The 11,970-nt window shown below is 43.8% G+C and overlaps 1 protein-coding gene across 4 annotated transcripts in view; it reads left to right on the top strand.

Annotated features, from left to right (window-relative positions):
* The first annotated feature begins 623 nt into the window (after positions 1-623).
* The window catches only part of rbl1 (retinoblastoma-like 1 (p107)), an 84,017-nt gene continuing 72,670 nt past the window's right edge, over positions 624-11,970 (top strand). For 2 of the 4 annotated variants that reach the window (XM_072556101.1, XM_072556100.1), the window contains exons 1-4: positions 625-2,461; positions 5,916-6,049; positions 10,109-10,309; positions 10,892-10,956. In XM_072556101.1, coding sequence (XP_072412202.1) covers positions 2,315-2,461; positions 5,916-6,049; positions 10,109-10,309; positions 10,892-10,956 — 547 coding nt within the window. In that variant the 5' untranslated portion in view covers positions 625-2,314. Of the gene's footprint in view, positions 2,462-5,915; positions 6,050-10,108; positions 10,310-10,891; positions 10,957-11,970 lie in introns of all 4 variants that reach the window. The other 2 variants (XM_072556103.1, XM_072556104.1) reach the window with 2 other exon arrangements.

The raw sequence follows: 11,970 nt of genomic DNA, 5'->3' as shown, positions 1-11,970 counted from the left end.
AAAATACATAATGTGTTGAGCCCAGTGACCCTTCCACAAATCCTCTTGGCAGGATGTCATTCATTAACCTGACGGACTCCTGAAGCAGCTGCTCTGATCTGAACTTATTTTTTTTTGCAGGGGTCTCCTGGGAGGGCAGTGGAAGTGGTTTTTTGGATGTGCAGAAAGCACCCCTATCAATTTGTGGAATCCATGGCTCCTTTTTGACTGAAATGGGGAAGGATCATTTGGAAGGGCACAAATGCATTGAGAACACGTGGATGTGAAGTTCAGGCATTGGTGAGAGCACACAAACTCCCAAACAACAATCTACCCAAAACTTCAACAAGCATCTGTTGTCCCTGTGTTAGAGTCTGCTAGTGCTTCCAGAAACTATTGAAAAGGAGTACGACCAAGTCATCCCCAGTTGTATTGTATATAATTCAGCTGTTTTTGGGAAATGAATGCTGCCAGTTGACCATCACTGAGATGGTGAGGGACACTGGGAGAGATGGTACAGGGTGAAGCCTGTTTGCTCCGCGGTGATCCGGCTGTGCGAACTATTTCCTCCGGACTTTTTGTGGAATGGGCGGAGTGATATAGTAGCGCATGCGCGAGTTTTGGCGCCACCGGCGCGTGGAATTGTGGGATTAGTGTCCGACTGCAGCCGCTTCAGATACGGAGAGACCCGGGGGGTGGGGCGGGGGGAGAGAGAGACCGAGACTGACACTGACCCGGGATAGAGAGAGAGAGTGTGACTGACCCGGGAGAGAGAGAGAGACTGTGTCTGACCCGGGAGAGAGAGAGAGAGACTGTGTCTGACCCGGGAGAGAGAGAGAGTGTGTCTGACCCGGGAGAGAGAGAGAGTGTGTCTGACCCGGGAGAGAGAGAGAGAGAGAGTGTGTCTGACCCGGGAGAGAGAGAGTGTGTCTGACCCGGGAGAGAGAGAGTGTGTCTGACCCGGGAGAGAGAGTGTGTCTGACCCGGGAGAGAGAGAGAGAGAGTGTGTCTGACCCGGGAGAGAGAGTGTGTCTGACCCGGGAGAGAGAGAGAGAGAGAGTGTGTCTGACCCGGGAGAGAGAGTGTGTCTGACCCGGGAGAGAGAGAGTGTGTCTGACCCGGGATAGAGAGAGTGTGTCTGACCCGGGATAGAGAGAGAGAGAGTGTGTCTGACCCGGGATAGAGAGAGTGTGACTGTGACTGACCCGGGATAGAGAGAGAGAGACTGTGACTGACCCGGGATAGAGAGAGAGAGACTGTGACTGACCCAGGATAGAGAGAGAGAGACTGTGACTGACCCGGGATAGAGAGAGAGAGACTGTGACTGACCCGGGATAGAGAGAGTGTGACTGTGACTGACCCGGGATAGAGAGAGAGACTGTGACTGACCCGGGATAGAGAGAGAGAGACTGTGACTGACCCGGGATAGAGAGAGAGAGACTGTGACTAACCCGGGATAGAGAGAGAGAGACTGTGACTGACCCGGGATAGAGAGAGAGAGACTGTGACTGACCCGGGATAGAGAGAGAGAGACTGTGACTGACCCGGGATAGAGAGAGAGAGACTGTGACTGACCCGGGATAGAGAGAGAGAGACTGTGACTGACCCGGGATAGAGAGAGAGAGACTGTGACTGACCCGGGATAGAGAGAGTGTGACTGTGACTGACCCGGGATAGAGTGAGAGACTGTGACTGACCCGGGATAGAGAGAGAGAGACTGTGACTGACCCGGGATAGAGAGAGAGAGACTGTGACTGACCCGGGATAGAGAGAGAGAGACTGTGACTGACCCGGGATAGAGAGAGAGAGACTGTGACTGACCCGGGATAGAGAGAGAGAGACTGTGACTGACCCGGGATAGAGAGAGAGAGACTGTGACTGACCCGGGATAGAGAGAGAGAGTGTGTGACTGACCCGGGATAGAGAGAGAGAGACTGTGACTGACCCGGGATAGAGAGAGAGAGACTGTGACTGACCCGGGATAGAGAGAGAGAGTGTGTGACTGACCCGGGATAGAGAGAGAGAGACTGTGACTGACCCGGGATAGAGAGAGAGAGTGTGTGACTGACCCGGGATAGAGAGAGAGAGACTGTGACTGACCCGGGATAGAGAGAGAGAGTGTGTGACTGACCCGGGATAGAGAGAGACTGTGACTGACCCGGGATAGAGAGAGAGAGTGTGTGACTGACCCGGGATAGAGAGAGAGAGACTGTGACTGACCCGGGATAGAGAGAGAGAGTGTGTGACTGACCCGGGATAGAGAGAGACTGTGACTGACCCGGGATAGAGAGAGAGAGAGAAAACTGACCCTGGCGAGGGGGAGAGAGGCGGCGCCATGCCCAGCGGAGAGAGCCGGGACGGCAGTGGGCAGTCACTCCGCGACAGCTTTGACAAGTTGTGTCAGGACCTGAATATGGACTTGGAGAGTGGGGCTGAGGCTTGGGAGAACCTTCAGAGGATCCGCCTCAACTACACCCTGGAGGTGAGGGAGGGTGGGGGTAGTCACAGATCCTCCCCACCCCCAGGGCACAGTCAATCTCGACTATACCTTGGAGCCGAGACGATAAGCTCTCGGAGCAAAATTAACCCTGTCAGCCTATCAAGCCTATTTGATTATGGCTGATACGTTTCTCAAACCCATTCCTGTGTTCTCCCTGTAACTTTTGATCCCCTTATTAACTACGAACCTATCCCTGTCTTAAAGGCCCTCCACAACCCACTGCAACAATGAGTACTTTGGCAGGAAGAATACAGGCCTAGACCACTTTCTAAATGGGGAAACACTTTGGTGTTCTGAAGTCCTACTTCATGATTCTGTTACGAGTAATATGCAGGTTCAGTTGTCAGTTAGGAAGACTAATGCAATGTCAGCACTGATTTCACCAGCGCTGTATAAGGCTCAGATCAGAATAAATTTGAAATAGTGAGAGCCATGTTGGGCCCCGTATCTACGGAAGACTGTTCTGGCCTTGAAAGGCATCTAGAGCAAGTTCACAAGAATAATCTGGGGATGAAAGGCTTTGGTTGAGGAATATGGGCATGACCTCAGACTGAAGAGTTGACCCTTTAGAACAGAGGAGGAATTTCTTCAGATAGAGAATCGTTAATCTGTGGAACTCATTGCTGTTTTTGATTCACAAGCGTAATGATTATGGGGAGAGAAGGTAGGCGACCTGGGGGTTGAGAAACGTCTCAGATATGTTCGAATGGTGGAGCAGATTTGATGGGCCAAAGAGCCTAATTCTGCTCCTGCATCTAATGGTCTAAAATGTTAACCATGTTTGTGCAGAATTGCTGGTGTCTATGGAATTTAAGTTTTTAAACTGCGAATTTAAATTCCTCTTGGTCGATTAATGCAGTACCATTACCACATCCAATAAATAGAACAGTTGAAAACACAATTTGTGGTCAGCTAGTATGTTGCTGATCGCTTGTATGATATGTGATGTCCTTTTGATTCGAGATGAAGTGGTGTTTCTACAGGTTAGTTTTTAAACACTGGATTAGTGGTGCTGGAAGAGCACAGCAGTTCAGGCAGCATCCAACGAGCAGCGAAATCAACGCCCTGAAGGGCTTTTGCCCGAAACGTTGATTTCGCTGCTCGTTGGATGCTGCCTGAGCTGCTGTGCTCTTCCAGCACCACTAATCCAGTATTTGATTTTCAGCATCTGCAGTCATTGTTTTTACCTAGTTTTTAAACACACTAGTTGTATGCTTCTGTTCTAGAACTTGTTTTATATTTGTACTTATTTCCAATTTGGTCACTGCAGGTTTCACTTGTTTCCTTTCAATTGATGAAGATTATTGCTGAGCAAAGATAGTTGCATAATAAACATCTTGAAAGGAAAAAATAAGTTTGAAGTCAATAAATTTTTTTCAATTTACAGTTAAACTCATCTTCCATTTGTAATTTCATTATATTGTGCTGTAAATTGGATTATTTTTATTTGTACCTGCCCATTTGCTACAAAATCAAAGTACAAGACATTTCACTGGATAGTGATACTAGCATGGATACCCAAATTATTAATTCTATGTTGATATTGCACCTGGGAAACTATTGTCTGTTGACCCAGTGAAGACCTAGATAGAGTGGAATAGGTTGTAGAATTTGAGGGTTAATTCAGTGATTTTAAATTAATTTTGCAGAGATCAGGGCTTTGGTGTGAGCACATTTGTGTATTGTATACATTTCTGGACTGCAGATTTAAGGACAAGTATATCTATCTCACTGAGTGCAACAAAGGTTTGCAAGATTGGATCCTAGAATGTGAAGATTCTCTGATGTGGCGACATTTTTAATGAGATTTCCCCTCATTGCATGGGATAAGTGTCACTATCAAATGTCAGCATTTTTGTTTATTTATTGCTGTTCAGGTGATGGTGAACTGCTGCAGTCCACCTAGTGTAAGTGCACACCATCATGTGGAAGGAAGAAGGAAAGTTCTTAGCACTTAACGCTGCCAAACTATCTGATTGTTACCCTAGACAGGCTAGAACTGGGAGTCTAATGTCAGGATAAGGCATTCTACTTAGAATCAAATTGCAAGGACAGATTACTTCACTCAGTTTGTGAATTTTCAGCAATCTCTACCCTAAAGACTACAGATGATTTGTCATTGGAAGACTGAGATAAATAAATCTCTGGACCCTGAAGAAATTGGGAATAAGGCAGAACAGTGGTGTTGATGTAATAATGCAGCTGCAATCTTATCGAATGGAGGAGTAGTCTCATGGGGCTGTATGGCTAACGACTGCTCCCATTTGGGAAATCTAGGTGAAGGTGTAAAAAGAACCTCTGTAATTTCAGATTAAAGAACAATTAAGTTAGAAATTCCATGGAAGGTGGCAGTAATAAGGAAAATCGACATATTGGGTGGCGGAGGCATTGCAAAGATAATCTTACTTCATTAAATTTGTTCCAATCTTTGCATTTTCAAAGTGTTAGCCCATTAAAGTTTTCAGTTTTACAGCAATTAGTTTGGCCAACCACCTGCACAGAGTATTCTAATCAGGGGCAGACAAGACTGTACGCAGGGGTTGGATGCATTTGTATGAGTCCATCGCTCCTACTTCCAGGGTACCTTGTGAATGGAAATGTGCCATCTGATGGCGACAAGATTAGACCTAGAATATTTGAATAGATTCACTGTCCAGATGCGCACATGAACAAAAGATGGTAGAATGAGATATATCAGGGCTTTCTGCATGAGTCAGAGTCTGGCAGAGTGTTGGGGTAAATTTTTAAAAAATATATTTTCCACGTTACGGCATTGATGAAATAAGACATTTAGTTTATTTTAAAAATCCATTTAAGAAGGTTCAATTGAGTTTGTTTCACAGTTGTAGAAATAGTCCAGGGTTGTCCATTAATAAGGGGCTAAATAAATTGAGCTTATACGTGTAAATTTTAGAAGATTGAGAGATATACAGGAGTCTGAACATAGTAAACATTGTTTCAGAGATTGTTTCCCCTGTCTGCAGACAAGGGTCCCGTTATTAAGACTTGAGATGAGGATGTTTGTGGTTCTGTCATTGAATATGTTCAAGATGTGGAGGTTTTGGTGTTGGACTGGGGTGGACACCAAGTTACAATTCAGCAGGTTTACTTGAAATCATAAGCTTTCGGTACGCTGCTCCTTCATCAGTTGATGTCATCTCACTTCACCTAATGAAGGAGTAGTGCTCTGAAAGCTTGTGATTTCAAATAAACCTGTTGGACTATAACCCGGTGTCTTCTGACTTGGAATATGTTCAAGGCTGAGACAGATTTTTGGTGTTTCAGGATCTCGCAATTTGGGGAGCAAGTGGAATTGTGAAGTTGAAATGAAATGAAAGGTTAGCCAAGACCATATTGAGTGATATGCCAGTCTGGACAGACTGGTCTGTTTTGTGTTCCTATTTTTAATGGACTTGATTCGTAATGTTCATTTCAGGGAGAAACTCTGCACTGGCTTGCTTGTGCCTTATATGTAGCCTGTCGAAAAAGCATCACGCCAACTGTCGGCAAGGGGACAATGGAAGGAAACGGTGTGTCACTGACAAGAATCCTGCGCTCATCAAAGTTAAGGTAACATCCTTTTTTGACAAGAGTTAGATGTAGGGAACAGGAGAAACATTTCCACTTGTATGGAAGTGAACTGCTTATTGACTAGCATGGAGCAGTATTGATCGTCATTCAAAAGACTTACTGCCCTGACTGATGAATTGGTACTCCATTCTGTTGTACAGTTTTAAAAAGGTGGTCTGTTTAAAATAGAATGCACTGTTTTTCAGATTGTAGTGGGAACTCTGTCTACATTCTAAATTTAGAAAGTACAGCTTATTAATATATCACATCCCTTTGAGTGCACAGATCATTGACTTTTTTTCTTCATTCATGGGAAATTAACATAGTTTGCTGGCCAGTGTTTATTGTCCATCCTTAGTTGCCTTTGAGAAGGTGGTGGTGAGCTGCCATCTTGAACTGCCATAGTCCATATGCAATGGGTTGACCCACAATGCTGATAGGGAGGGAATTCCAGGATTTTGATCCAGCAGTAGTGAAGGAATGGTGATATATTTCCAAATCCGGATTGTGAGTGATTTGGAGGAGAACCTGCAGGTGGTAGTGTTCCCATGTACCAGCTGTCCTTGTCCTTCTCAGTGGAAGTGGTCATGGGTTTGGAAGGTGCTGTCTGTGGATCTTTCTGCAGTGCACCTTGTAGCTTGTAGCAGCAGTGTGTACTGAGCATTGGTGGTGGAGGGAGTGAATATTTGTGGATGTGGTGCCAATCAAGCTGGCTGCTTTGTCATGGATGGTGTCAAGCTTCTTGAGTGTTGTTGAGTTTCATCCAGGCAAGTAGGCAGTATTCCATCACACTCCTGACTTGTCTTGTAAATGGTTTACAGGCTTTGAAAAGTCAGAAGATGAGTTATTCTCAGCAGTCTTCCTAATTTCAGATCGCTTCTGTAGCCACAGTATTTGTGTGGCAAGTCCAGTTGAGTTTCTGGTCAGTGGTAACACCAAGGAGGATGATAGTTGAGGATTCAGTGATAATGACACTATTGAATGTCAAGGGGTGGTGATTAGATTGCCTCTTATTGGAGATTGTCATTGCCTGGCATTTGTGGAATGCAAATGTTACTTGCCATTTGTCAGCCGAAGCCTGGATATTGTCCAGATATTATTGCATTTGAATATGGATTGCTTCAGTATCTGAGGAGTTGCAAATGGTACTGAACCTTGCACAATCATCAGTGAACATCCCATTTATGACTTTATGATGGAGGGAACGTTATGTTGGAGGGAAGATCGTTGAAGCAGCTGAAGATGGTTAAGAAACTCCTGAAATGACTGACCTCCAACAACCACAATCATCTTTCTAACTGCCAGGTATGACTGCAACTAGTGGAGAACTTTTTTCCCCAGTGCCCATTAATTCCAGTTTTACTCTGGCTCCTTGATGCTACACTCAGTTAAATATGCCCTTGATATCAAGAGTGGTCATTCACCTCATCAAACTGGGTGTCCCTGTGCAGGTTATTACTGAGCAGATGCTGCTTGATAGTACTCTTGATGAGACCTTCCAACACGTTACACATGATTGAATAGACTGATTGGGTTAGCAAGGTTAGATTTGCCCTGCTTTTTGTGTACAGGACAAACCTGAATAATCTTCCCTGTTGTCAGTTAAATGCCACTGTTGTAATTGATCTGAAAGAGCTTGCCTACGGCAGTGGAAAGTTCTGGGGCACAAATCTTCAATACTGTTGCTGGAATGTTATCAGGACTCAGTCTTTTGAGGTCACCTATTGTGCTGGAGTACAGTTCTGTTGATGGCCCAGATGCCTCATGGATGCCCAGTCTTGAGTTGTTTGTAGTCTTTGATTTAGCATGGTGTGTGTGCCACACAACATGATGGAGGGTATTTTCATTGTGAAGGTGGGACTCTGTCCACAAGGACAACAAATGGATTTTAATTTAGATAAATGTGAGACGCTGCATTTTAGAAAGGCAAATCAGGGCAGGACTTATAAGCTTAGTAGTATGGTCCTGGGAAATTTTGTTGAACAAAGACCTTGGACTGAAGGTTCATAGTTCCTTGAAAGTGGAGTTCCAGGTAGACAGGATAGTGAAGAGAAGGTGTTTGGTTTGCCTGCCTTTATTGGTCAGTGCATTGAGTATAAGAGTCGGGAGGTCATGTTGCAGCTGTACAGGGTGTTGATGAGGCCACTTTTGGAATATTCTGGTCTCCCTGCTATAGGAAGTATGCTGTCGGAAGGATGTTGTGAAACTTGAAAGGGTTCAGAAAAGATTTATAAGGATGTTGCCAAGCATTGGAGGGTTTGAGCTATAGGGTCAGGGTGGATAAGCTGGGACTTTTTCCCTGGAGCATTGGAGGCTGAGGGGTGACCTTGGAGGTTTATAAAATCATGAGGGGCATGGATAGGGTGAAAAGCCGTGGTCTTTTCCCCAGGGTGGTGGAATCCGGAATTAGAGGGAAACTTCCTCCTGACTGTATACCACTGTGCCACCACCTCTGCTGGGTCTGTCCTGCCTGTGGGACAAGACATACCCAGAAATGGTGATCTTGGTGTCTGGGGCATTGCCTGTCAAAGAATGTTGCTTGACTAGTCTATGAGACAGCTCTCCCAATTTTGGTACTGGCCACCAGATGGTAGTAAGGCCAGGGCTGTTGTGCTGTTGTTTACTCTGGTACCTTGGTCAATGCAGGGTGGTCTGTTAGGTTTGATTTCTTCCTTGAGACTCGTAGTGATTGATACACCTCACTGGCTTGTTCAGCCAATTCAGAGGGAAGTTGAGAGTGAACCACATTGGAGTCCATGTAAGAAGTTTTCCCTGGAAAGCATTAGTGAGCCCGATGGGATTTTCCAACAATCGACAGTGGTTGAGTGGTCTTCAGTAGATTCTTAATTCCAGATTTTTCTTTATTGAATTCAAATTCTACCATCTTTCATGGTGGGATTTGAACCCAGGTCACCAGAACATTAGCTGAGTTCCTGGACTTTTAGTCTATTGATAATACCACTGTGCCATCGCCTCCCTGTTAACATAGAACAGTACAGACCCTTCGGCCCTTGATGTTGTGCCGATCAAACTAACCTACACACTCTATGTTTTACTATCATCCACATGCCTATTCAAGAATTGCTTAAATGTCCCTAATGTATCTGACACTACTACCACTGTTGGGAGTGTATACTATGCACCCACCACACTCTGTAAAGAACCTAACTCTGACATCGCCCCTAAACCTCCTTACAGTCACCTTAAATTTCTACCCCCTCGTGACAGCCATTCTTCTCCTCCCCCCAGGAAAAAAGTATCTAATTATCCAGTCTATGCTTCTCATCATCTTGTACACCTATATCAAGTCGAGAGTGTGGTGCTGGAAAAGCACAGCAGGCCAGGCAGCATCTGAGGAGCAGGAGAATCAATGTTTCGGCCATAAGCCCTTCATCCTGCACCAAACTCTCGACACTGATCTCCAGCATCTGTAGTCTTAATTTTCTCCCACCTCTGTCAAGTCACCTGCCATCCTTCTTTGCTCCAGTGAGAAAAGCCCTAGCTCCCTCAACCTTTCTTTGTAAGACATGCCCTCGAGTCCAGGCAGCATCCTGGTAAATTAAACAACTTCAGATTGCACAGTATTTAGCTGAATTGTGCTGCTTTTAAAAACTACTTTCATAATCCTCATCCATTTTCAAAATACAACCATTTTCAGATAATTCTCATGAGTGTTGTTAATTTCTGTATTTTAATTTGAACAAAAGCTTTTCAAATAACATTCACTTAACATTTTAAGTCCTCATTACAAGAGTTACAAAATGCGTGGGAGTATATTTAAAATTGGTAGAAGTTATGTATATTGTGCTACCATGGACCAGACTACTATGGTACATCCAAAATGCAAACAAAAAACGTGCCGTGGTAAATTTTATTTGGAACTCCTTGAACTCTTCTAATAACCCCAGTAGTCAAAATTTGAAAGTTCTTTAAGGGGCAAAAGAGTAGAAGCTGAACACTTCTCATCTGTATCGTAGTTCATTTCATTTGTGATTGCCTTGAACCTTCACAATAAGTCTTACTTCTCCTCACATTGCTCCGCTTTCACTCTGTTTACAGCCTAATTCAGTTTTTTAGCAAGATGAAGAAATGGGCAGATATGGCCAATTTGTGCCAAGAATTCAGGGAACGCGTGGAACAGTTGGAAAGGAATTTTGAAGTCTCAACTGTAATTTTCAAAAAATTTGAACCTATATTTTTGGACATGTTTCAAAATCGTCATGAAGATCAGTCTCGCCTTCAAAGAAGCAGAAAGCAGCGGTATGTTATTTCTGTATATTAGGCATTTGGAGGTGATGAGCGCTGACTAAATTGCTCCAGCAAGGTTCCAATAAGAAGCAGACATGAGTTTAATTTGAGTGGGAACTTTTGTTTGCCTGAATTGGCAATGTTCCCTTAATGTATCCTTTTTTCTCGCATTCTACCAATTTATATCCATAATAAATCCAGAACAGGGTTAAAAAATGCTTTCCTAATGAATTTGTGACTTGACATAGTAAATAATTAAGTTGTGTATATCAGCACTTCCAACATTAACGTACATGTTAACCTGCATGAGCCATTCAGAGAACAGTGCTATAATTGACCTGTCTGCAGATAGTACTTTGGTTAAATCTAAGTGTTGTATTTGATGTCATTCTAGATGAACAGGTAGTTTGAAGTTGCTCCCAACATGAATAATGCCTGCTGGGGTAAATTATTGATGTCTGAAAGGTGTCAATGAAACTTTGCACCAGCCACAAATCAACACTTTTGGAGAGAGAATTAAGAAAAATTGCTAAAACAAAATTCAAAGAAGTAAAAGATATTCTGTTTATTGCGATTGTGCTCCTTGTCTTACAGGCGCCTTCCATGCAGCACATCTGATGCTTTTAGTTTTTGCTGGACCTTATTTGTATATACTAAAGGTAAGGGACATTGCTCTTCTGTTATCCATTTTATCATATATATTGGTTGCTAGCAATATAAAAGTTCGTGCCAGTATAGAGCCATACTATTCCCTGAATATTATTGTCACATCATTTCATTTCAGACTACTTTGTTTCAGATGTTAGCTTGGCTCAGTAGTAGTGTCTCTAGTTTCTGTCTGAAGATATAAGACTAAATTCCATTCCAAAAGCTTGAGCACGTGGGAATGTTGCCTCACAGCACCAGGGACCAGGTTCAATCCCAGCCTCGGGCAACTGTCTGTGTGCAGTTTGCACATTCTTCCCGTGTCTGCATGGGTTTCCTCCGGGTGCTCCGGTTTCCTCCCACAATCCAAAGATGTGCAGGTCAGATGAATTGGTCATACTAAATTGCTCATAATGTTAGGTGCATTTGTCAGAGGAAATTGGGTCTGGGTGGGTTACTCTTTGGAGGGTTGGTGTGGACTTGTGGGGTCAAAGGGCCTGTTTCCACATTGTAGGGAATCTAATCTAATCCAGTCTGAAGCCCTGCTTTTCCTATTGCATGAACCTTAGACATTTATCCCACAGGTCAAGGCCCTTTGACTCTCTTCTGCCTCTCCATACAATCAAAAGATACTGATTGTCCCTGCTCTTTTGTTTCTGCCAATAGCCTTTTATCTTCCTCTACTTGAAATAGTTATCCAGTTTTCTATTAACTCTGTCCCTGTTCATACAATGCTTTATAAGAAATTTCTCCTTTTTTCCCTTCATGTGGGCTCGTCGCTGACTCCTATCATATTGTGTGGTGGTATGACTAAGCTAACTGAGATTTGTTAGAGATCCCTTCCCACTAATTTGAGTCTTTTGAAAAGATGATAAAACATATTGAATTTGAAAAATCTAACAGCTCAAGACTGGGCATCCATCATCCATGTGGCATTGAGGGCCATCAGTAGAATTGCACTCAAGCACAAAAGATAAGGCTGAAGCATTTGGAGCAATCTTCAGCCAGAAATAAACCATCGATGATCC

Source organism: Chiloscyllium punctatum, chromosome 37, assembly GCF_047496795.1.
Source record: "Chiloscyllium punctatum isolate Juve2018m chromosome 37, sChiPun1.3, whole genome shotgun sequence".
Lineage (NCBI taxonomy): Eukaryota > Metazoa > Chordata > Chondrichthyes > Orectolobiformes > Hemiscylliidae > Chiloscyllium > Chiloscyllium punctatum.
Note: the sequence above shows the minus strand (reverse complement) of the source record. Positions and strands in the feature narration are given on the sequence as shown.